The sequence below is a fragment of the Argentina anserina genome, chromosome 1 (genome assembly GCF_933775445.1).
Source record: "Argentina anserina chromosome 1, drPotAnse1.1, whole genome shotgun sequence".
In the NCBI taxonomy this organism is placed as follows: Eukaryota; Viridiplantae; Streptophyta; class Magnoliopsida; order Rosales; family Rosaceae; genus Argentina; species Argentina anserina.
Window position 1 is genome coordinate 16,873,296 of NC_065872.1, and position 26,340 is coordinate 16,899,635.

Sequence of the window (26,340 nt, forward strand, 5' to 3'; positions counted from 1 at the left end):
GAAACGAAAACGGAAACGTTCTCGGATCGTTTAATTAGAAAACGTAACATTACCGCAACGTATAGATCGACTTTTATTCCGTCGCTCGGTTGCAAAAACTTCCTTCACGAAAGTCGTAGAGCTCATCGATACGAATTCGTGGACACGTCACGCGAAAGTTATTAACGTCGGAAGTTCGTTTCCGAGTTTGCAAATAGTATAAAAGGAAGGAGAGGAGATTAAAAATCAGAAAATCAGATTTTTCTAAAAATCAGCTCGGGTACTGTTCACCCGAGCTCGGGCACTGTTCACCCGACCTAAAAACCTTCTCCGGCCGATTTCTCCACCATCCGACGTCACCTCGTGTCGTGCCACCTATCAAACTGACGGGCTCGACGAGCTCCATCTTTTGGGCTACGCCTTGCACTCCGGCGACAACCACACACGGTGTAGCAACCGCCGGAAGTTACTGTTGTGGCGGCGCCGCCTCCTCCGGCCACCATGGCTCGGGATTCTTGGGGGGTTTTGCTTGTCTCAGTCCCAGCAACATTCCCACAAAAGGAATCGAGCCAAATCGAAGTGTAAGTACCCGAATCAAAATTTCAATTTCTAGGGTTTGTGAATAGTGCCGATTTCATGTTCTTCGTTGTTTGGACTGTTTAGACTCGGATTTAGACCTTGGTGTCAACTAGGAAGTTGTTGTTTAGGTTGTGGTGGTGAAATTTGGTGATGATTGGTGGCGGTCGGTGAACAGTAACGCCGAATGAATAGTAACTGTGAATAGTAACTCCACATGAATAGTGATATGTAACAGTAACTGTGAATAGTGATCTGTAACAGTAAATGTTAACAGTGTCATGGTAAAACAGTAACTTTGAACAGTGTTATGGTAAAACCGTAACTGTGAACAGTGGTTTAGTAAAAACATTGATTAGTAAACATGAACAGTGTTTCCGTGAACAATGTTTTATGAACAACATTTAGCTGTGTTGATCTCGTCACCTGATATTTTAAGTATCATTTTCTAAGCATTTATCGTGCTATTAGGTGACTGACGAAACGAGTGAGGAAATTACTTTCAGGGTCGTGAAAGTTGCACGCAGGAAAGAAGGTGAGTAAAATCTCACATATTTACGAATCTACCCTTGCGGAGATTCAAGATTTTACAAGAGTTTTTAATATTGAATTACGACATGTATACGATATAGTGGATTATATATATATTGTATAAATGGTAATAAGTACATATATATATAGTTTGCTATATTATATACTGTTATAAATTCATTGGGATTTGTCATTTCGATGACGAGAATTAAATATTGAGCATGTGATTTAATTTGTACAATATGAGGTGTGATTATTGTACGTGGTTTTAACATGGTGTTTGTTAAAACGTTTTGTCTTCGGACGAGTTTTGTTTTTGAATGAGTTTTGTCTTCGGACGAGTTTTTGTCTTCAGACGTATTTATGAAATATGACATGTATATGATATAATGGATTATATATATATTGTATAAATGGTAAATATGTACATATATATATATATAGTTTGCTATATAATATACTGTTATGATTTTATCATGATTTATGTCATTTTGATGACGAGATTTATATATCGAGCATGTGATTTTGATTTGTACAATATGATGTGAGATTATTGTACGTGATTTTAACATGGAGATTGTTAAAATGTTGATTTGTCTTCGGACTTGATTTTTGGTACAATATGATGTGAGATTATTGTACGTGATTTTAACATGGAGATTGTTAAAATGTTGATTTGTCTTCGGACTTGATTTTTGGTACAATATGATGTGAGATTATTATACGTGATTTTAACATTGAGATTGTTAAAATGTTGATTTGTCTTCGGACCTGATTTTTGGTACAATATGATGTGAGATTATTGTACGTGTTTGGCAAGTCGAAACCTAGCCTTTGGCCGGGCGAAAGTTACGATACAGTTAGAGCTCTAGTCTGTCTGCCTTAGTACTGCATGTGAGGTAACGGGTGGTTATCTGCTCATGGGTACTCATATTTTTTGGATGTTGGGTAGCGGGTGGCTATCCAATATCGGCGGTGTATTACGAGAGGGGTAACAGATGTGTACCAGCGTTCTTGGTACCCGTAATATAAATGCATTTGGTTAACCAGAAGGGTTACTTAATTTCTCATGAGCGTTTTATTTCATATTTCTTTGGGACGATCAGATGGGCCGTCCATTGACTCATGAGTGCATTTATATTTGTTTGATTTCTGGATTTTCGTATATATTGATATGCGAGTTATATATTTTCATTTTACTCATACGAGCTGTAAAGCTTACCGGGTTTGTGTTTACAATCCCGGTGCACCAATTCGATGGTGTAGTGGATAACTCCGCAGGTGTGGATTAGCGGGAATTGACGGACCGCTCAGAGGACTTGAAGTTATTTATCTCCAGCTTGTGTGAGGATTTTGTGTGACTATCTTGTGAGTTTGTAGTGAGGATTTCACAATTCCATTTGTTATAATATTGAATTATAATTTGGGTTGTAATAATCGGTTTAACTGAGTTGTATTTTGAACTCAGAGATGATCCGCTGTGGCATTTTAAATGATTTCGATTCGTTGAAATTGTTTGGTGTTTAACGACTTTGAAATTTTGAGTTATTAGGCTCAGAATTTCGGGGTCGTTACAAAAGGCTTGAACAACACATACAAGGTTAATACATCCGAAATTTGATCAATGTAAATTTGTCTATGTTTTTAGGGCATTACTCTATACATTTTGGCATGTTATTTCCCTTATCTTTATTAATTTGACTTACTTTTGTGTTTTAGATTTTTAAGAGTGAAAGAATCGACAAAGAAGATAACAAGAGATAAGAATCCAAGTTTATCTAGGAAACATTTTCCTAGTTGGATAAGGAAAGTGAATGAGGTTGAGATAAAGACGTAATTTCGGAATAAAAAGTCCAAAATGGACTAGGAAAAGAAGTCCCAAGTCCAAGAAGGAATCCTAGGTCAACTAGGGAAGCTCTTGCATGGATTTGCTACGGATTGATGAGATGATTCTAGAAGATCACAAGAGCTCTAATCGGTGGATAAAGCCCAAATATTTTAGGATTTTAATAAGGCTTGGCAAAGAAGGAAAATGAAGTTGAATTCAAGTCATACAAGGAGATCTAATTGTATAAGGAATGAATCAAATCCTAGAAAGAGAAGGAAAAGATTATGACGCATCAAAATATGTTGTTTCCCTTTAGGATTGGGTTATACTCCCTTATGATTGGTTGAGGATTATTTGGAGAAGGGGTAACCTATGTTTTGCATCCCGACTTTTCAGAAACACATAGCTCACACGTCTTCATTCCCTTTAATCTAACCGTGCGATTTAATCCTTGGAGATCAAGAGTTCCTTTAACAAGAAGCCATCATCATCATCACCGATTTCACCTCTTTGTTCTAGTGATCAACTACAAAGTTGTAATCCATTGTTCTTTGTCTATGTCAAATTCTTGTTGGTTTTATAGAATGGATTTCTTCTTAGAGTTTGTTCTTTGGTTATTTCGATTTCATGTTAGATTGAAGTAGGATTTTACTTCTTACGATTTCTATATGTGTAGGTTTCTAGGATTCTTAAATTAAACGTGGCATATGCATACATGACTAAAAGTTTCTATGGAGGATTTATCTTTATGTCTTGAGTGATTCTAGAATGCATGCTAGGGTTAATTGATTCATATTGTGACTAGTATTGAGATAACACAAGAGTGAGTCTTGATATCATGCATTGTTTTAGAAGTTAGAGATTAAGTTATGTGTTATTCGGTCCAACTTCAAAGTTCTTTATGTGTTGGTTATGTTTAGATTAGTGAAGTTGTGGTTCATCTAGTCTATGCATGATTGATAGGAGATTCTGATCATAGAGGATAAGTTTATTTCTATAAGGAAGTGACTTAAAAGAGTTGAGTGTCCTTTAATTGAGCATGCACCTTCATCTTGACTGAATATGATGTTTTGCATATGTATTCCAAACATGTTATGAATAGAGTAGAACCAAGATAAACATATAGATCGTACTTGCATCTTTCTTCTCCATTCATCTTTACTATGAGCTTGTGTGAAAGTTAGTTGTCGATCAAAACCAAATTGTAAATCTCATATATCTTGTATATTGTATATTGTGTATAGTGAATGTTCGTTGATTAGATGTTAGAGTACCCTTGAGTCTCGGTTGTGAACGATAAAACTCATGCTTACTCTTACTATATTGATAGAGTTTTCTAAATTGGGAAGTCTTATATGCATAGTGTGTCTAGGATGTCGTCAATATTAATTTCTTCTAAATATTCTTTTAATATGCTAGTTTTTGTTTCTTTTGTTCAACTTGCAATTTTTATAGTTATATCTAGCACATATGTATTACAATTGTACAAACAAGAATAAGAGACTCATCTTTTTTCATTATTGGGAAGTAGTGAAGGATCACCTAAAATTTAAGGATCCGCCGGCAGTGGCGGATCCAGAACAATTTGCCAGTCATGGCAAAGAAAAATTTTCTTGTCACTTGAAAATAGGATCTAACTCATTGAAAAAATTACAGTACGGAAAATACTTGTGTCCATACCCTATTTTATTTTAATACTTTTAGTAGTGTGATTTTATAATGTTAACCATTCAAAAGTTTAATTTTTTAATAAAAATAATTTATGTAAAATATAAATTGAAACAAAAATCGTTTGCTAAGTCGTTTATATCAAACAAATGAACGGTACTTATGAAAGTTACTAGTCTCATAATCAGTCGTCCGTTTGTTTGATACAATCGGCTAAGCAAACAATATTTGTTTACATTGATTTTTTTACAAAAGTGATATTTATTGATTAACAAAACTTTTGAACGGTTAAGATTTTTTATTCACACTACCAAATGTATAGAAATAAGAGGAGTTTGGACGCACACGTCCATACCGGTATGGATACAAGTATTTTCCATGTTATGGGTATAATAACAATTTAGAATTTATTGTTTACATGTCTAAATTATAAAAATAATTCAATAAATTCAATCAAAGTTATCAAAATGACAAAGAATCTCACGCAAACTAATTTACATTACATATAAATAAGTTTATTGAATCAAAAACAACAAAAATTGTTTGTACGTCCTATTTGGGGTAGATGGGAGAACCTTATTCAACTTTGGAAGAACCCTTTTCAACTTGGTTTTGGGGTTTGGGTTTCTGAAAATCAAGACACAGAGAAACGTTGTTAGATTATTGGCCTATTAGACTTGATTTGAGGAGTTGACGAGTCGAGCGGGTAACTTGCGTCTTTTATACACGAAACGACGTCGTTACGACTCAATTAATAAGAAGCACAACGTCGTTTTAAATTGCAAATTGGAAAAAAAAAATAACAGACTACCTATGCAAATCGTCTTCTTCCTCTAACATTCACCGGATTTTGCCCATTTTACATGGTTTTTCAGAGGAAAAACTCTACACTCCAAGCCTAGAGTCAAGAACTCAGCCTAGTCAACTGCCTAGGCTTGCCCATGAATGAATCCGCCCATACTCGCCGGAAAGGATGACATAAAAAAGAAAAGTGCATTGCAAAACTATCTTCTAAAAGATCGCAAGAAAAAAATCTCGAAAGAATTGAATTGACAATAATGATGTTAATAAGCTATAGTTTTTTTTTGTATATATGTTGATTGTGTCTAGCATTGAATATTAAATTAATGAAAAAAAAAAGAATTTCACAAGGACCATTGGATTACTTACATTGTACAAGTACCATTGGATTAAATAATAGATGATTCGTAAGGCATTGACCTTGTCTTTTTGGGGTGTATGAAAAAAATAAAAGGTAGAGGCAAAAAACAAAAATGAGAGACAAAACCTTGCGTATTTTCATTGTTTTTTGCCTCTTTGGGTGCATTTGTTTTAACATATCCAAAAGTTACTAGTCTGAACCTAGTAGCCACAAAAGAGATAGATCCTACCATCATTAGATGACTTAGTTCATGTACAACCAAACACAAAACAAATTCATCACTTGTACTATAATCACTAGTCTGAACCTATCACTAGTACTATAATCATTGGTTTGAAATTACAGTGGACACAAAAGAGATAAATCATCCATGAGCAAATTCATAAGAAAACTTCCAATATATGCAGGTTCTTCATGAATAAGCGCTCTATCCATGGCTCTGACAGAGTAGTTTATCCCACTTGTAACCCACGATCCATTTGGCAGAGATTAATACCCTTATTTGACAGAGCTTAGCATATACACTCCAATGATCATCAATACAACAGTTGCCCATAACAAAATCCTTCACCAATGCACTGCCCCCTTCAACAATGATATAGTCTTAAGAATATTGACGGTAGGCCAAACCAGTTTCCACAGCCATTAATGTTGCCCTAACTTCAGCTTCAAGAGGATAGCTTGCAACAAACTTAAGGCACATCTCATCCAATAGTTCCCCCTTAGAATCACGAAGTAAAACTGATGTAGCACCCATTCCAATACCATTTGTCTTCCCAAAAGTTCCGTAAAAAATGATTTTCACCTCCACCTGTGCACAGGGTGGCGTCCAATGATAACTACAAACAACATAAAATACTATTAACAATACAAAAACAAAAACATATTAACATTAGTTGCAACCATTCATAGGGTAAATCAAACAACTATTCAGGTTAAACATTCTATTATATGGTTAACATATCAGCCAAATAACATAAGGTATCTAATATAAGGTATCAACCTTTCATATGGTAAATCCAACAACTATTCAGGTTAACATTGCCTTATATGGTTAGTGAGACTTGTAATCTTCATCATGTCATCAATCAAAAATTGAATGACGAAATGAAAGTTGGTCATAATCTTTGTTAAAAGTTCATAGCCATGTCACATTGTTGCACTAAGACATGCAATAGTATCAATTAAAGTAGTTGTCATTGTCTTCCTGTCTTTGTGAATGTGAGAAAGATGCGAGTCATGGATCAAATTGAGTAATTAGTTGTGTACAACATTCATCAAGATTTATCGAACAAGAATGCAGAATCAAGTTCGTTCCATCTCTAATAGTGAGATATGCAACCCCATAGCTTCTTCTTCTTTTTTATACGAAACAAAATATATTAAATAGAGTTCTAGGACACCCACATTGTATAATGCAGGCGTGGATCTACGCACATGGTTGGTCGAGTTTCATGAATGCTTGATTATTAAAGATTAAGATTGATACTTGAGCTATAGAGTTTTAGTTGAAGACAATCTCTGCCACCGCCCCTATTTACTATAAATAGAGAGATGCTTGGATAAAGTTGCATAACACATGAGGGTCCTCCATGAGCAGAGAGGAAGAGCGAGATATATAGGTTTAGAGAGAATATATAAGTGAGGTTTATCCCATGATAGATTTCACAACTAATGCATCTATCTTACATATTATAAATGAAAGAATAGGTATGCAGATGCACATATATTTGGCCAAAGTGCATTTCAATCAAAATGACTGATGAACAATATTTAGTCATCGATAATGAAAAATAAGAGAAGATTAAAGGTCGTGGTTCTAAGGTAAAGATAAATTCTCTCCTTTTAATTTTATATTTGTCCTTAATTGTCTTTTCAGATGAGTTGAAAAGTCAAAGGAAAAAAATTAATTTGAATAGAGGATGTTTTAGATATTTTAACGGTTTAACGGATTTATTGACTGTCAACTAACGAAATGAACAAAATTGTCAAAAAATAATAATTGAAGGATGTACTAATTAAATTTGAAACCGAATAACAAAACTGTTTTTACATCTAAATTATAAGGTGTCACAAGTACTTAATTAAAGAAATTGTGTTTGCTCTCAATAATTTGCTCATAATCCTCCAAACTTTTATGTGTCCTTTCAATTTCACACTCTTAGTTTTTTTTATTGATAACAAAAATAATTATAATTTCACTCTCTTAGTTTTGTATTTTCTCTCACATAAATTCCCATTTTAGGACAATTGATAAAAAGTAACCATTTCACTCACTATCTTTATTAATTAAAGCAATTCGTCATATGGAACTGTAAAACCGGAAAATACTATAAATATCTTTTATGGATTAAAATTATAAATACTAGTCTTTCTACCTGCACTTATGCGCATGCAAAAGCTCTCAATTTATTCTCTACTCTCTCACAATTTTCGGGGTGGTTTTGTTTTTAGTTTTGTGTCTAAATTACAATAATATCATTTATACATTACGTTCAGTTTTATGAAAGTTAATAAACGATGAGTTTTTTTTGTAGTTCAAAAATTTAACCATTGAAATTTTCTTCTTGTTTTATTAATAGAAGATATAAGACAATGATTAAAATTGTAAATTAAAAAATAAAATATCCAAAAAAAAAGATAAATTCCTCCCATTTACTCACTACCTCTGCCCACTACCTCTAACCACAACCTCTCTATTATCATTATTTTTTATTTTATTTTTTAAAGTAAATTAGCACGCACGTAAGGAGTGTAAAGATGTTAGTATATTCTAATAAGTATTTTTTGATCAATTTGTTTTCACACCAGGCCATAAATCTTGCAATACTGGTGTTGCGAGCCAATCAAGCGACTCTTAGTACAATTTTCTTAGTTCACCGTACAAGTATTTCAATTATTTAAAGACTACATTACCCACATGTAAAATGACTAATAAGTAAACTAATCTAATAAAATCCAAATCAATATAAATAATTAATCAAACTACTTAATTTCTCAATCTTTATCTAGTGAAGTTAACCCAGAACAAAATTATATTTTTCTATTGTTCTCTCATTCATTCATGTCTTATTATGTTAGAATATTATCGCTCATATGTTTTAATTTACAAATCTTTTGACATGTCTTGAAAGAAAACTCGTCTTGAAATAGATTTATATCAAAACTCACTCTGGAAATTATAAAGATGGAAATAAATCAATTTATGATCTATTACCATTCGTGTGTGAATAGAGATTTTAGGGAGTGTGAAGCAGTAATAAATCATGGTAAAATCAAAAGAGAGGTCCTCATATTGTTGGAACTTAGTGTGGGATAGAATCCCACATTGAAGAAGAGCTACTTGCTTGGTTGTTTATAAACAAACACCCATGTGAGCGGGTGGAATCGACTAGAGTGGGCTTGATGGGCTTTCTATTAGATTTCTAATAGAAAATGATATATATCTAAATATATATTTATATAAAGTCATAGATGGGCCTTGGGCGTTGGGGCTCTTTGGGCTCTGGAAAAATTAAATCTGATTATAATTTTTGAATTAATAATTTTATTAATTTTTATTATTTTCGGATAAAACCAAAGGTAATAACTGTTGGTAACAATTACAACCTTTTGAACAGTTTTACCTGTTCGAATTTGACTTTATCTAAAGACGACACTGTGGTTGTTGTTTCTCATCGCAAATTCATCTCTTCTTCTTTCTTCCCAAATCGATTTCTCTGAAACACAAAGTAAATTCGTCAGGGACAAGTTCTTGTGCAAGAACTTGTACCAGATAGTTGTATCCTCAAGATAGACGTCTGAAACTGCAGCACAAGTGAGGACGAATTTCTGTCTTAGGTCACTGCAAAGCAGGCCTCTATCTGAATCAAGTTACTGTTTTCAATCTCGATTTCATTGTTGTTATTGTTTGTTGTTGGTTTTGATTCAATTATATTGTTATATGTATTTTGTTTTAAATCGTGATTTTGGTTGGTCTTAACAATCTAAGACATAAATTCTCTAATCTTATAGAGATTGATCAATCAGTATCATCGATTAGGAAAAATCATGTTGAGAAACCTGAGATATTCAAGGGTTCTGATTTCAAACGCTTGCAACAGAAGATGTTATTTTATTTGACAACTTTGAATGTGGCAAACGTCCTCACTGCTGAGGCTCCTACTGTTCTGGTTGGAGAAGGATATAATGCTCCAACAGCAGCACAACAGGCTGAGAACAAGAAGGCTATAGATTCTTGGGAGACTAATGAGTTTATGTGCAGGAACTATATTCTCAATGCCTTGGACGATTCCTTGTATGATATCTACTCCATATTCAAAACTACAAGGGAGTTGTGGCAGTCATTGGAGAACAAGTACAAGACTGAGGTTGCTTGTTCAAATAAGTTTGTCATTGGCAAGTTTCTGAATTTCAAAATGAATGATGTCAAATCTGTTGTCAAGCAAGTGGAGGAACTTCAAGTCATTGTTCATGAGTTAGATGTGGAAGGTATGGGTCTTAACCCGAATTTCCTTGTTGGTTCTATCATTGAAAAATTACCTCCTACATGGAAAGATTTCAAGATATATCTGAAACATCTAACTGAGGATATGAATTTTGAGCAATTGGTTCTTAAACTTCGAGTTGAAGAGGATAACCGGAAAAATGAGAAGGCTGATGCTATTTCCTTGGAGCCAACTGCTAATATGGTTGGAGGGAGTCCATCAAGGGCCAAGTTTCAGAAAAACAAAGGCAAGAATGTTGTTGCTAAGCATCTTGTAATTGCTGGAAGGAATCCCCCTCGCCCCACAAAAGACCAAACCTTTCAAGAAGAAACAAATTGGAGGATGCTGGGTCTGCGGCAAACCAGGGCATAGAGCCAAGGAATGTCGCCTGAGGAAGGATCAAGGAGGTGGTGCTGGAGGTTCTGGAAATTCCAACCAAGCCAACCTTGCTGAAACTGAAAACCAATTCATTAGAGTGGTTACTGAAGCAAATCTGGTTACTAATTCAACTGATTGGTGGATGGACACTAGTGATACAAGGCATGTTTGTTCTCAAAGGGAGATGTCCTCATCATACCAGTCAATTAATAAAGGTGAATCATTGTTCATGGGGAATGCCACAACTGCAAAAGTGGAATGACAAGGGAAGGTGATTCTGAAACTTACTTCCGAGAATGATCTTGTGCTTACTAATGTGCTTCATGTGCCTGAAATTTGTAAGAATTTAGTTTCTGGTCCTGTTCTAAGCAACAAGGGCTTTAAACTTGTATTTGAATCTGACAAATTTGTACTCACCAAAAGTGGGGTATATGTAGGAAAGGGTTACCTTTGTGAATGGCTCTTTAAACTAAGTGTTGTACCTACTATGGATGCTGCTATTATTAATAATAACGCAGGCACTAGCACTGCTTCTATGTACATGGTTGAGTCCTCTTCTTTATGGCATTCTAGATTAGGACATGTTAACTTTCGTTCTCTACAAAGAATGATAAGTTTAGGCATGCTACCTAAGTGTTCTATGGACAAAATGACTAAGTGTGAAATTTGTGTAGAATCCAAATATGTGAGTCATCCTCACAAATCTGTAGAGAAATCCAACGAAGTACTTAGTTTAATTCATAGTGATTTGTGTGATTACAAAGCAACTCCATCTCGTGGAGGAAAGAACTATTATATATCATTTATAGATGATTGCAGTAAATATTGTTATGTGTACTTGATAGATACCAAAGATGAGGCTTTAAACATGTTCAAAACATACAAAGCCGAAGTTGAGAATCAACTTGAGAAAAGAATTAAAATTCTAAGGTCGGATAGAGGAGGAGAGCATGAATCCAACAATTTTGCTGAATTTTATTCTGCTTATGGTATTATGCATCAAACCACAGCTCCATACACTCCAAAACAAAATGGTGTTGCCGAACGTAAGAATAGAACATTGAAAAATATGATCAATTCAATGTTAATTACTTCGAGAGCACCACATAGTCTTTCGGGAGATGCGTGTCTTACTGAAAATATGATATTAAATAGGATTCCTCATAAACAAAGTGATCAATCTCCTTATGAAATTTGGAAGGGACGATTGCCAACTTTGAAAACGATGAAAGTGTGGGATTGTCTTGCGAAAGTTCAAGTTCCTTTGCCAAAAAGAACTAAAATTGGACCAAAAACTATCGATTGCATCTATATTGGCCCTGCTAATAATAGTGCTGCATATAAATTTTTGGTCTACAATTCGGAGGTAGAAGGAATTAACAAAAACACAATCATGGAATCTGTCGAAGCAGAATTCTTTGAGAATATTTTTCCTTACAAGGATAAAGATAAAGAAACATCTAATCCAAGGAAAAGAACCATGTCTCAAAGAGAGTTAGACAAAAGTGCCGAAATTGGAAAAGAAGCATCTTCAATTGGTCAAGAACAAGTTGAACCAAGAAGAAGCAAACGTGGAAAAATAGCCAAAGATTTTGGACCCGATTATATGACCTTTGCAATTGAAGGAGAACCTCAAACTTATAAGGCTTCTATGGAGTCATCGGAAGCACCATATTGGAAAAGAGGCTATCCAAAGTGAAGTAGAATCCATTATGAAAAATAATACATGGACATTAGTTGATTTACCTCTGGGACATAAACCAATAGGCCATAAATTGATTTTTAAAAAGAAAATTGATACCTGATGGTATCATAGAAAAATACAAGGCTCGTATAGTAGCCAAAGGGTATTGTCAAAAGGAGGGTATCGACTTCTTTGATACTTATTCACCGGTCACAAGAATTACGTCTATAAGGACATTGATTGCTATTGCGGCTGTTCACAATTTGGAAATACACCAAATGGATGTGAAAACTGCGTTCTTGAATGGTGAATTAGATGAATAAATATACATGGAACAACCCGAAGGGTTTGTCGTTAAAGGTCAAGAAAATAAAGTGTGCAAATTGGTTAAGTCCCTTTATGGATTTAAGCAAGCTCTAAAACAATGGCACGAGAAATTTGATAATACACTATTGTCAAATGGTTTCAAAATCAACGAATGTGACAAATGTGTCTATGTGAAAGAGTGTAAAAATGCATGTGTCATTGTATGCTTATATGTGGATGATATGCTAATAATGGGAACAAGTAAGGATGTAATTAATCAAACCAAGAAGCTACTGCATTCTTCTTTTGATATGAAGGATATGGGCATAGCCGATGTCATTCTTGGAATTCGGATTCAAAGGAACCCGGATGGTTACACACTTACTCAATCTCATTATGTGGAGAAAGTCCTTAGGAAATTTGGACATTTTGATGATAGGCCGGTTGTTACTCCATTTGATCTCGCTAGTTATCTTAAGAAGAATCAAGGTGATAGTGTGTCTCAATTGGAATATACACAAGTTCTTGGGAGCTTGATGTACATAATGAATTGTACAAGACCGGATATAGCATATATTTTGAGTAGACTTAGTCGTTACTCTCACAATCCCAGAAAGGATCATTGGTTTGCACTAGTGAGAGTGCTACGCTACCTAAAGTATACAATGGATTATGGATTGCATTATACAAAATATCCTCCCGTGTTAGAAGGATATTGTGGTGCTAATTGGATTTCCTATCATTTGGAAAGTAGGTCTACAAGTGGTTATGTATTTACACTTGGAAGGGCAGTCGTTTCCTGGAAATCATCGAAACAAACCGTGAATACACATTCGATTATGGAAGCCGAGTTTGTAGCCTTAGACAAAGCTGCCGAAGAGGCGGAATGGCTCAAAAACTTCCTAGAGGGTATTTCGTTGTGGCCAACACCTGTTACGGTCATTTGCATTCATTGTGATAGTATGGCTGCTCTTACAAGAGCTAAGAACCAAATCTACAATGGCAAATCGAGGCATATAAGGCGACATCACAAGACAATATGAGACTTGCTCAAAAATGGAATTATTTCCATTGACTATGTAAAATCAAAGGAAAATATAGCGGATCCTTTGACAAAAGGCCTTAATAGAGAGCAAGTAGTATTTACATTGAGGGGAATGGGCTTAAAGCCAATATAATGAGTCATTACTTGGCGGAAACCTGACCTAGCAACATTAGAGATCCCATGGTCTAGGTTCAATAGGCAAACTAGTTGGGGAATACTCAAGAAGCATAAACACACATATGTTCATTCCTATGATGCAATTTAAGTGTGTTATTATGTTGACGTATAAGGGATGAATATTACATTATTCTTAATAATGCTAATAGCCTTTAATTAAGGTGGGATAGTACGGACTATTCTTATATTAGATTGATGTGGGGTCGCATCTTTGGGAACCGAGATGACTAAGTTCTCTGAAATTCTCATGAAATAAGGAGTTGTTCAGGACCAAAATGAACACAACCGTAAGAATTGAAAATGTGTATAGATATGATATGTGTGATATTTGTTGTCTCGATTTACTACAAAATGTGAATAGTTTAAGACTTAAGTTCACTCTTTCATAAAGTAGATCCGATAAGTATTCATTACGAAAGGTTCAAGTCTAAAAGACACCTTTTTCGATGCATTTCATATCTAATTTCTGGAAAATCGATAAAGTTCCTCATCATCTTATTTTCTATTCAAATGTGGGGTATTGTTAGAGTTTGAATAAAAAAATGTGGGGTATTGTTGGAACTTAGTGTGGGATAGAATCTCACATTGAAGAAGAGCTACTTGCTTGGTTGTTTATAAACAAACACCCATGTGAGCGGGTGGAATAGTCTAGAGTGAGCTTGATGAGCTTTCTATTAGATTTCTAATAGAAAATGATATATATATAAATATATATTTATATAAAGTCATAGATGGGTCTTGGGCGTTGGGACTCTTTGGGCTCTGGAAAAATTAAATCTGATTATAATTTTTGAATTAATAATTTTATTAATTTTTATTATTTTCGGATAAAACCAAAGGTAATAACTGTTGGTAACAGTTACAACCTTTTGAACAGTTTTACCTGTTTGAATTTGACTTTATATAAAGACGACACTGTGGTTGTTGTTTCCCATCGCAAATTCATATCTTCTTCTTCCTCCCCAATTCGATTTCTTTGAAACACAAAGTAAATTCGCCAGGGACAAGTTCTTGTGCAAGAACTTGTACCAGATAGTTGTATCCTCAAGATAGACGTCTGAAACTGCAGCACAAGTGGGGAAGAATTTCTGTCTTAGGTCACTGCAAAACAGACCTCTATCTGGATCAAGTTAGTGTTTTCAATCTCGATTTTATTGTTGTTATTGTTTTTTTTTGTTTTGATTCAATTATACTGTTATATATATTTTGTTTGTAATCGTGATTTTGGTTGGTCTTAACACATATGTGATATGTCTAGAGAAAGAAAATGGTGAGACACACAAGTTTATTAAAATTTGTAGGGTTGTATAGCTGCACCCATTCTTATTATTTTTTATTTTTGTGGTACATACAACGTTCTATTACAAAAGAAAGATGTACGACACGATTATTAATATCAGCCTAATTTCCATTGAATCAATACATCAATTCGGCACAGTAACTCAGCAATATTAAATGCAGTGGCTTATGCAATCTGCTCTCCCATCGTCACAATTCTTAGTACACACTTGTAGACTCTCTCCCCAAAGATCGTGACAATTCACGTTCATGCATATATCATGGCCTGAATTGCAATTCTTGATGCATTTATCCCGGGGTCCGAGATTTATTTCGTCAACTTGTGTTGCCGGCAACGGCCTCGACAAAGCTGTTGTCGCAAGAACGAGTATCATGAGAATGACCATAGTATGGAGAGAAGCCGCCATATATATTATCAACTGGGAGTTGTTTAGGCGTTTTAGTGAATATGGGTGTTGCTGCACATATAGCCTTCATGGGTGCGCTCTCTCTATATATATAGCAAGAGTGTGCTCCGAATTAAGTAGTCCACGGCCTCTTTCCAATATAATGGTTATTGACTTAATTTCGTTTACCATAAATAATTTTCAACGATATTATATATAGCAAATTAGCGACATGAGCTCAATAAATTGATGAAATGGAAAATTATGGTTAGAGGAAGGAAATAAATATGGAAAATACATTGATTGTGCAAATTTTTCAATTTAATATTTAACAAAATCAACGTCAATTTTCCTTGCAAATGCTTCACCTAGTGAGAAGTGGCGGATCTTTGAAATCACCGGACGGGCTAAAGTTTCCAGCATGGCCAGTATATACCAAAATTTATAATTAAATATTAATTTTTACACAATTATTCCATAAAAAGAAGACAATTATACCATAACTGTGTAGTTATACCATAACTATATCAATTACACCTTATTTATAGCAATAAACCGTGAGGCATACTGTATGCCGCATACACAATTGTATATACCATAATTATACATAACTATACTATATTTTAAGGGAAAATAACTTCCTGCAGGGGCCACAGCCCCTCAGTAAATAAAAAAAAGAAGTTAAATTACTCTTGAATGTAAATCCAATGGCCAAAACAATATAATTCGACTTAGAATTAACTTTTTCCACGAGCATGTATGTAATAGGTAAGTGCCGTAAGTGCGAGATTACAAAATGGAGAAGTTGAAATATCAGATTTTCCTATTTCACAAGAGGTACAAAAGCCTGCAAATCTATGGTCATCGGAGAGCAGTCGAAGGCATAACTTGGCTTTAACTGCAACATAAATAAGTATTATGTAATGCCTTCACAAGTCCAAACGACCACCGTATGAATACCAATACAAATTGCTACTTCCCAATTGAAGCTTCTCTATTGAATGCTAGACCAAAATCTGGGGTAAGAGGAGATGAGGCAGCATCAACACAACTTCCAACAAGTAAATGATAAATTGCCTACGAACCTTTACAGTGTGAAGTCCAATAACACAGTTCCTATCATTCTATCTACATTCTAGGTCAAGTAAGCTAACAACCTAAATGTGCATACAGTTCCTATCATTATCAACTGCATTGAAATAACCTTTTTCAGTTTAATGAAAAGGAAAAGCGCAAGTTATACAACCATTTCTTATCTACTATGATCACATTGAGGTGAAACTCAAGACAAATGGGAGATTGTACAGCAGCGTTCTGAATTTTGAGTTACTCAGCACTCTGACACTCCAATTTGAACACTGATGCTCACACGCATAGAGCCTATGTTTATGTAGTAAAACAGAAAGGTGTACGAAGGCTTACATCCATATGAAATCAGCTCTTTCCACCATCTTAGCCTTTACCAATTATACATAGAACCCTCTCCTTGAGCCTATTGATCTTCTGCATACAGAACTGACGAAATACTTTAGCAGAGAGTAACATAGCTTGCTATCCAAAAAGGAAACAGCAAAAGACAAACATAGCTTTGCACCATTAACTCCAATTAAAGTTCAAAATACAGACCAAGCTAGAGATCCTTCCCCATCTTTCAGCAGAGGCAGCAGCACCTTTGAGATGTGAACAATGTCGAGAGTCAAAACACAAAAAGTATCCCGAGTTTTCTGTAGCTTCAGCTACCCATAGAGCATTCACTTGGTCCTTTGCTCTCTTGATGAGATTACAAAAACCGACCTGCAGACAAGAATTATGTAAAGGTTAAAGATAATTTGACAAATAAATATGTCAATTACCAACTCAAATGCTTGTGGTTATAATGTGGTAGGGTTAGCATTATCACTGAAAAATTGCGTCTTAAATCAGGGACCAGAGAGAGAGAGAGAGAGAGAGAGAGAGAGAGAGAGAGCAGTGAAAAACATATTACTTAGATCTCATCAATTTGTACTTAAATTTTAGAGAAATTCAGTTTTATTCAGATTTTAGATTTAAGACACAAGAAATTGCAACTTGTTACTCTATGCCTATTTCAAGTTAAGGAAACAATTGTCATATTTAACACAGCTGTTTAGTTAAAGAGAAGTTTTAAATACACTCCAATAATTTCTTAATACACACCCTTTACTCAATACACCACATTAAAAATTTTAATGTACTGTTTTACTAAATACACAACCCATAATACCTAAAATGTCCTTTGTCCCAAAAACCATGAAATATCTTTTTATTTAACTACACAATCTAAATTATTTGATATGATTAGTATATAATTATACACATTGACATTTATAGATGCCCATATTTGATTACATATCTTGTTCTCCTTATTGCTCTTCAGATCTTAAAACATGAAAACAATAAACAAGATGAAGAAGACATAGCTCAAATTGTTGCTACATATGAAGCAAAAACAGGGTGTATATATGCATGAAAAAATAATTTGAAATCTAGTATAAGGAGAATTTTAATTTCTTAACATAAATTACCAAATTTGGAGTTCTAAACTTTGAAATTATGATTCTCTTGATGGACAAAAATAAATGTAGTGTTTATCAAAAAAATTCATTTAAATTTCCATAGAAGTAGAAGTAAAAGCATATAGAAACTTTGTAAAAACTTAGTTTCGTACTTTATTAGTTTCCATTTCTAATATTTAAAATTTCTATTACACATGACCATTCTAGTCATTTGGCACAAATATAAAATCTAATTTGAATTGTAAAATAATATGGATGTGTATTAAGTGATTAGGGGTGTGTATTTAAAATTTCTCTTAGTTTAATAGCAAACTGAAAACTACTGAAGATGAGTGATATGACTCATATCAGTCATATGAGTGCTTTTCAGGAAGGAACATCACATACCGTTGAACCTGTGAGGTTGTAGTTTATAGGAGCATCTGGTTGATCATCAATATGCGGTGAACAAAAGCAGATAGCAAGTAATGAATTATTTAATTCTTCTGACTTTGACACAGAAATAGAGCCATCTGTCACAAAGACCCACTGTTTCTTTTGGTGACCAGCTGTATAAACGTCCCCAACAAACACAACGAATGCGGCAATATCAAAATCACTGCAGAAAAAAAACCCTCAACCAAAAGACAAAATAAATTAGAATAAACTAAGTGATCAGCACTTTTTTTTTGGAACGGACAGAAGATATCAAAATGGAAATGGTGGGCTAGTATTCACCTGGAAAGAGGAATTTGACCAAAGTCTGACAATAATATTGATTTGCGAGGACTGAAAAAGGGCCTGAGATCAATTTTTATTATATGAGAAAAAAGATAATTGATAACGAAAAACAGAAACATATAATTATAAAACATACCTAAAGTGGTCTGTTGCCTGCTGAGATAAAGGCTTCCATTTTGTTTTAGAACCTCTTGCTAGCAAGTATAGAATATCAGCACTCGGACTTGTTGGAATAAGGTCAGAAACAGTATATGCTTGCCCCTCGACCAACTCAGACTTCTGCTCATTAACAGGAATACTTAAGCCACTTGTATGGATAACTGGAAACCAATTAGTGTTGGGAGAGAGAGAGAGACAGAGAGACAGAGATTTGGATTCACCTGCTTCTCTGATGGGTTCCAGATTGTTATTAAGCCTTCTTTGGGACTGTCTTTTCCTTCGTATATGTTTCTAGTTAGTCCAACTACTCTCACCCTCATTAATGGCATCACTTCCCTCTCAGCTAATCCAGCATCTTCTAGTGCTTTCATAATTGATTTCTCCATATCTGACTGCTTGATTGCCTAAGAGCAAACCTGCCATCTTCAAAATCTCTTTCTATACAAAACTTTCATTCAATCAAGCGCATCCAAATAATTGAAACCAACCTCTAATTTTGCTCGATATTTGGTAAAAGAATTCAATTGTTCTGTACTCATCTCTGCCATCAAAACTTCAGGCTCAGCAGCTGTCTCTAGCATCCTCAAGAGTTTTGCCCCTTCACTATCTCTCTCATTACATGTTTGTGAATGTTCTAGTCCTCTTTGGAACTCAGAAATAATGCCCTCTATAACATTAGAGCGCCTGCATCCATGAGAAATATCAATCATAGTACAGAGGAAACTTGTAGTAGAGTATACACCGAGAATTAGAGGGCAAATAACACTATTAACTAGGGGAACAAAACCACATGTAGCTTTGCAAGGGCATTGTTGCTACACGACCATTGTTAATGAAAATTATAAAATCTCAAGAATTGGTGTATACTTAATTGCTTTTATAAAAACAAATATAGGATGTCAATTCCCATCAGAACAATAATGAGATGAAAATTTCCCATGAGATCAATTTAATAAGAAACTAAATTACAAGTGTCCTTGGAAGCTTGGATGTATTGAAGTTGATTATTTTTTATAATATCAGACAGTTCAAATCCCAGGTATTGTATATATGTACACAAAAGATATTAACAGATGACTTTCTCCTGCCTAAGCTCATGCTTTCGGTCTGGCCTTTATTCAAGTTCTTTAATCATCTAGAACAGCCTAACCTAAAGAAGAATTATGCACCAGATCATTTAGTGATCATCTATGATGATATTAATGAGTTACTGTGGCTTCCAAAGTATCTCAAAGCTGTTTTATGTTTATTCTTATAAATGGATAGAATTATAAGTATATTTCTATATATATATGTATCATTATAGGGGAAAACTGTAGGAAGGGAAAAGTTAATCAGCATACTTGTGATAGAAAAGAAGAAAAAAAACAATGACTATAGACAGGAGAACACTTTAAGAAGCAAATCTGCAAGATTTCAGAATGTTTAAAGGAAATATGAACTACAAATGTCTTCAGAAAGGAAGTTATAAATGGCTTTCTTAGCAGAAGACACACCTCTGGCAATGTGATTGCATCATTTTGGTCTCCAACCTCTCTGATCTCACAACAGATCTTCCATTACTCAACCTAAAAGGAAATCTAGTTTCATTTTCATATAGTAATAAACATTGTTTTCTGAAGTAACTGTAGAAGACATTCCAAATCACCTTTCTTTGTATAACACAGGGTATATCCGTTTGATTCCTATAAGAGTCCAAGGAACAAGACCCCCATCGGTCTTGATGCACTTAAACGCTAAGGGAGAACCTACTTGGTTGCCTGGTAGAATAGATTTGAGAATCAGGCATCAGAAATTCAGAAGGTAAAATTGTAAATTGTGTCACCTGTACAAAATTGGAAACTGCGAAGTCCGATTGGTTCTTACAAAATCCCAATCGATCATCCCAATGAGCTCTATATGTGCCATTTATGTGTAGCCGTAAAATAACTTCTCTCGACACCTGAAGTTGAACCAGAAACCTGAGATATCACTCTAACCAGGTAATATAGTTTAAGAATCCATTTCCAAGAAATCAAAATGCCAACCTCAAGGGGTGAAATAGGCCCAACCCAGCCGCAGAGTCCTGCTCCCCAGATCTTCAAAACAAAAAATAATATGTAAGCAGGCAGAACTTGGTACAATATGCTTAAATTAAAGACGTGTGAGAAACTAATGAGCCAACATGTTAATACCCGAAGTTTCTGTCCAACAAACAATTTTCCACTAGCAAGCTGCTTTGATAGGAGAGCATCCAGAATGGCATCAACTGAATACCTGTGTCTCACAGTAATAATTATCAACACAAAATAGTTCTTACATACCATCTCCAACTATAGTTTACAGAATAGAGAATGTAATTTATTACCATCCATCAGTTAGTTCAACTTTTGCACCACTGCTATTTCCAGCTCCTGAGCTAGTGTTTATATTAGGGTCATGTTTTGAGCGGATAGCTGAAATGCATAAGACCAACATGGAAGAAGCTGAGGCATCTCCTTCCAGTATTTTCTTAATTGCAGAGCGGTGACCATGATTCACTTCTCTTTCATATCTGTACAAATGCAATACAAATTGTTATCCTGAATGCCTTAGAAGCCCCCTTAGGAGTAACATATAGGTATAGTATAAGTACATACCTATACTTCAGTTCTTCAAGCACATTGGGCAGCGTCAAAAACTTTCCTAAAGCTTTAGTTGGATAGTTTCTTTCATAACAAGCCAGTTTCCAGACAATCCACTTGTAGTGATTAATGACCCACCTAGATAGAAGAATATTATCAGAATCTCAACAAAAGGTCAAAACAAGGTAGAGAATAATCAAAGATACAGAATGGCACATCCTTTTTATCAATTGTACAGGTTCCATATGGACAGTTACAAGAATTTTGATGATATATAGCCTAATCAATCCATACTACCGTCAAGATGTGAGTGAATTTAAATCATACAGTAACTACTATAACACTTTTATAACTCCATGTTTCACAAAACATTGATCAATAATGGCATCAGAAATTGAACAAAACAAACTTCAATTTGTTTTCCTGGAGAGAGAGAGATATTCAACATTCTTGAATAGCAGTGCTTTTAGGATAGAAATATTTACTCTCTGGAAGTATTTTGTGTTGAGGCTCCGGAAGAAGCCAACATGCGGAAAACAGCTTCCGCCCCTATGTAGTTTAAGCCAGATTCCTTAGGAAACATGTAATCTTCTGCGTTAGTTGCTGTAACTCTTCTCACCTGATCTGAAATGCAGTCTACCTAAATGTATTTTCATGCATATATAGTATCAATGGGCGAAAACAAAAAAATATGTTGGTGAAAAATAACAGAACTATCAGTCTCCATACCGTGGTTTGATCTGATGGTGGCATTCCAAAATATTTCTTCATAGACATTCTAGCTGCCAGGACAGGATATCGAGTAGAAACCCTTACTTTGAAACTTGAATGGTTAGAGGGAAATGTAGGCAAACCTGATGGAATTGAAGGTTAATTGAAAATGATGCATTCATTAGTAACCAATATTGACAAATGTAACTAAGACTTTTTAAAGCATACCCTTAGGAACAATTGGAATATCCCTATGCAATGGAGTGGAGAAGTTGGATATGCGAGGCTTCTTGAACGACGAAATGGAATTTCCTCCTAGCCTCCTCTTTACACCAGCCATTTGAATATTACTCAGACTAGTGGTGCCAATGGTATTTGAAATATCCACCAGTGGCTTGGCTAATGATCTTTCAACATGGTTAATCCTTTCAACAGTGCCATTTGCTAAATTATTGTTTTCTACTGTAGTGAGGGCACAGGGTGTGTTGCTGAAGGGTCTTTTGCCACAAGACAACTCACTGCGGGCATTTTCATTGCTAACAACATCAAATTGGCTGATCAGGTTAGTTCCCCAATTTGTACTATCTGACTTGACTGCTGATGTCCGCACTTGATCACTGGATGATTGCAGTGGAGATACAAAACTCTTTGTTAAAAATTTGGTCTTAGGGATTTTCTGGTGGGAAGAGGCAGTGCGACTTTCATGTTCTCTACCTTTTAAAAATGTCAAATCCGCGTCTGAATACCCCTCATTCAAAAGAGTTCCCAAGTCTGGGTCACCAAGGAGACTCCTTGCACGTTGTAGTGCATCAGTGGAAACAGATATAGATCTTCCTCCAGCTGTATTGAATTTGATTGATGGAGGTTTGGGTGCTAAATTAGGCTTATGGGATTGAATAAAACTCAGATCAGTGTCATATGTAACTCCACTTTGCCCTGAATCAGTCTTATGTGCATCAGTGGAAAGAGAATCAAAGCTTCCTCCTGGTGAAGGCGTACACACTGAACTAGGCATTTTGGATTGTATATGATTCAGCTTTGACTCATTCTTAAATCTACTTTGCACTGAACCAGTCTTGTGTGCATTATTTGAAACAGACACTGTTCTTCCACTGAGTGTATCTAACTGGACTGATGAAGGTGTAACCTCGGATTTCATATAACTCTGATTAAACTCATTCTCAAATCCAGTCTGCAAAGAACCAGCCTTACATCCATCAGAAGAAACAGAATTAGATCTTCCTCCGGACGTACATAACTTAACTGATGAAGGTGTATGAGCTGCACTACACACTTCAGCTTGCTTAGAACTCAGACTGGACACATTTGTTATTCCACTATCCGCCGAACCATTCATATAATTCACCGAAGACCTTGAAACCGATACAGCCTCCTTAACCTCGCCACCACTGGAACCCGATAAAAGATCACAGTCCTCACTCTCATCTCCCAAACTAAGCAATTTCTTAGCCTTGACAAGACCTTTGGAAGATATATTCACCGCTTTCCCAGATGCAGTCTGGAAAAGTGAATCACCGAAACCACCGCCTCTAATCTCTCCTTCACTACCTCTTATTCGGCCTACACACGCCACAAATTCACAGCATCGAAAATTCGGCTTCGAATTAGTACTTCACACTCTACTTTGCAGATCCAGTTTTCCTAGTGCTACAAAAATCTTCACCTCTCACAACTACAATTTTTTCAATTGACAAATTTCGTATGCTCAAATTCCTAATGTTTTAAATTTTTGACAAATTATAAATAACTAAAGAACAGGATCAACGGATTGAAATCAGAGAAATTGAAATTTCAAGTCGGTGAGTTAACCTGAATCGGAGGCGAGAAGTGAAGCCGCTTTGGCTAACGACGAAGGCTTGACGGAAACGGATCTACCGAGTCCACTGCGGAACATCGCGACGCCTCCGCCGTGATTCATCTGACTCTCCACCGCGAGTTTCGAGCAGCCTTGAAGCAACAGGTCGGCCATGGAAGGCAGGCGATTGCTCGAGCTGGGATCTTCGTTGTCCGGATAGAAGGCGGCGTCCGGCGGTGGGGCGTTGGGGCCCGGACCTGAGATTCGCCACCGGAAATTCTCGCCGGCGTCGGGGAACAAGTGCCACGTCGACATTTTTCGACTTAGGGTTTTCGCTAATAACTCATAAGAATACGGATCGATTCGTCGGAGAAATGTCGGTCTCGATTGGTTTTGGCTCAATGAAATTTTTTGTTTTATTTTCTAAGTTTTAAAAATGGGTAGAGCCTTAGAAGCGGGATTGGATAAAATGGCGGGAAATCAAAATAAAAAAGCGCCAAAGATTGCTCACATTTTAGAGTTTGGAAAAAATTGTTGGTCAGTATTTCAGTTTTGGTACTTGGGTTATTTTTTCCTAGAGAAAATTAATACAACGAAAAGAAACCACAAATTACAAAGAGAAACCTATAGTACATTCTAGGCCATGGAAATTGAAATTAAATATAGTGACGGAGTAGAGCATTCTCCCAACGAGCTACAAAATTATAGACTATATCAAAAATTATAGAACATTTATCCCCTAAATCACATTTATAGATGATGCAACATGGTTGCTGACTCCATTAACATGGGATGGCATGCTTATGGCATGCTTATGTTTTTTTACACTAAAATTTAGTTAAAAATTAGTTTTTTTTTGTCATTTGAGGTGGTTGTAGACTTGTAGAACATCTTATCATGTGTGTAGCTATGTCCAGAAGTGGCAAGTGGGCTGAAAAGTCTGAGTTCGACACGGACCCGGCCTGGCACGACCCAAGCCTGTTAGTGGCCTAGCCCGACCTAAGCCCGTTATTTTAATGGGTCGGGCTAGGCCTAGATATATTGGCTCATAGGCCAGGCCCGACTCGAGCCCGTTTTTGAGCCCGGCATGGCCCGGACACGATAAATTCATGGGTCAGCCCGTTAAACATATAATTGTATATTATTTATATAAATATTTAAACAAATTTAATACTGAGAATTGAATACTATATTTTTTAAATCAAAACCTCTTGATTATTTTATTATTTTAACTACATTAGTTCAAAAATATCATCAAAGTAGTGATAAAAAAGTCATTGTTTTGACATATGAAATGTTTTAAAAATAAAATTATCAAATGTGTTGTAGTATTTTATTTATTATAATATTCAAAATAATTATATAAAATAAATATTTTAATTACACAGTACATAACACACATGTTTGGAGGAATTACAACTAAATAGAAAACCAAAAACTGAATGGATCAGGGCCAAATTCAAACCTCCTGAAAACGTTTCACAGCGTCCTACGGCAACTGCGGCCTCTCTTGTATACTCCTGAAATCAATGAACCAACTTGTGAGCCTACCAATAAGTATTTGAAATCAAATAGCAACAATAACTATAATAATTATCAGATTAGCGCATAGGGCGATATGATAGCACTGTCCCCCTCCTTTTGGGTAATCTGCTCTCCATCTCTTCATTTTCTCCTCCTGTTATCTATCTGTAAGATTTTGCAAATGTCTTTGTGAGTAACCATCTATGTAGAGATCGAAACAAAAGTAATTGGAAATCAAATACCCAGAACGTGATCTTCTTCCTTGAAAACCCAATAATTTGATTTCTTCATACGCTAACTGAACCCGCGAAGGGACACAACAAAGCTTACCTTTTTCTTTCGTCAATTCAAGAATATGATTAGGAGAAGCGTATGATGATTCAATCCCAAAGAGGTGATCATCTTTCGCTCGGTCTATAGAATGCGGGAGCTGCAGTTTTTGACGAAAGAGAATCAATTTTTGATAAGAGAGAACGTACATGCGTAACTATATTATTTGAGGAATATAAATCCTGGGCGTTTTCGGCACTTCAAAAATTTAACCATGCATCTTTCTTTCTTGCTTTATTAATAGAAGATATAGTTGCAACATATTAGACAAATTTCTCCTGCACCCCTTGAGGCTGAGATGTGTACTTTTAATCAGTGTTCTTCGCCCTCTTGGCTGAGTTTGCAGATTTCTTAGGGAAGGAGAGGACTTTCAACTCATTTTTTGAGGTAATTTTTACACTTCTTATGCAAAGGTCACAGTTTTATCCTTCATTCTC

At 35.4% G+C, this 26,340-nt stretch overlaps 1 protein-coding gene and 1 long non-coding RNA gene across 2 annotated transcripts in view; one reads left to right on the plus strand and one right to left on the minus strand.

Annotated features, from left to right (window-relative positions):
• Nucleotides 1-313: 313 nt before the first annotated feature.
• Nucleotides 314-26,340, plus strand: part of LOC126799790 (uncharacterized) — a 66,669-nt gene continuing 40,642 nt past the window's right edge. Inside the window, exons 1-2 of the long non-coding RNA XR_007672654.1 lie at nucleotides 314-560; nucleotides 1,027-1,090. This is a non-coding gene — a long non-coding RNA (uncharacterized LOC126799790). The remainder of the gene's footprint in view (nucleotides 561-1,026; nucleotides 1,091-26,340) is intronic.
• LOC126799762 (protein BREAST CANCER SUSCEPTIBILITY 2 homolog A-like) lies at nucleotides 16,213-24,466 on the minus strand. The gene is made up of 18 exons (XM_050527030.1): nucleotides 24,064-24,466; nucleotides 22,462-23,814; nucleotides 22,252-22,376; nucleotides 22,008-22,162; nucleotides 21,538-21,660; nucleotides 21,267-21,452; nucleotides 21,094-21,175; nucleotides 20,947-20,997; nucleotides 20,786-20,861; nucleotides 20,568-20,679; nucleotides 20,416-20,487; nucleotides 19,408-19,603; nucleotides 19,141-19,323; nucleotides 18,897-19,039; nucleotides 18,758-18,820; nucleotides 18,428-18,638; nucleotides 17,133-17,300; nucleotides 16,213-17,009 (listed from the first exon to the last, which is right to left on the minus strand). The coding sequence occupies exons 1-18, from the start codon at nucleotides 24,362-24,364 to the stop codon at nucleotides 16,959-16,961; spliced, it is 3,651 nt and encodes a 1,216-aa protein (XP_050382987.1). The 5' UTR covers nucleotides 24,365-24,466; the 3' UTR covers nucleotides 16,213-16,958.

Bases quoted from the DNA above. Each gene is read 5' to 3' on its own strand.
- LOC126799762 (XM_050527030.1), bottom strand. From the start codon at position 24,364: ATGTCGACGTGGCACTTGTTCCCCGACGCCGGCGAGAATTTCCGGTGG. The intron at 22,377-22,461 runs GTATGCTTTAAA...CAATTCCATCAG, and splicing joins TATTCCAATTGTTCCTAAGG to GTTTGCCTACATTTCCCTCT. The intron at 21,661-22,007 runs GTAAATATTTCT...TCTTCTATCTAG, and splicing joins ACACAAAATACTTCCAGAGA to GTGGGTCATTAATCACTACA.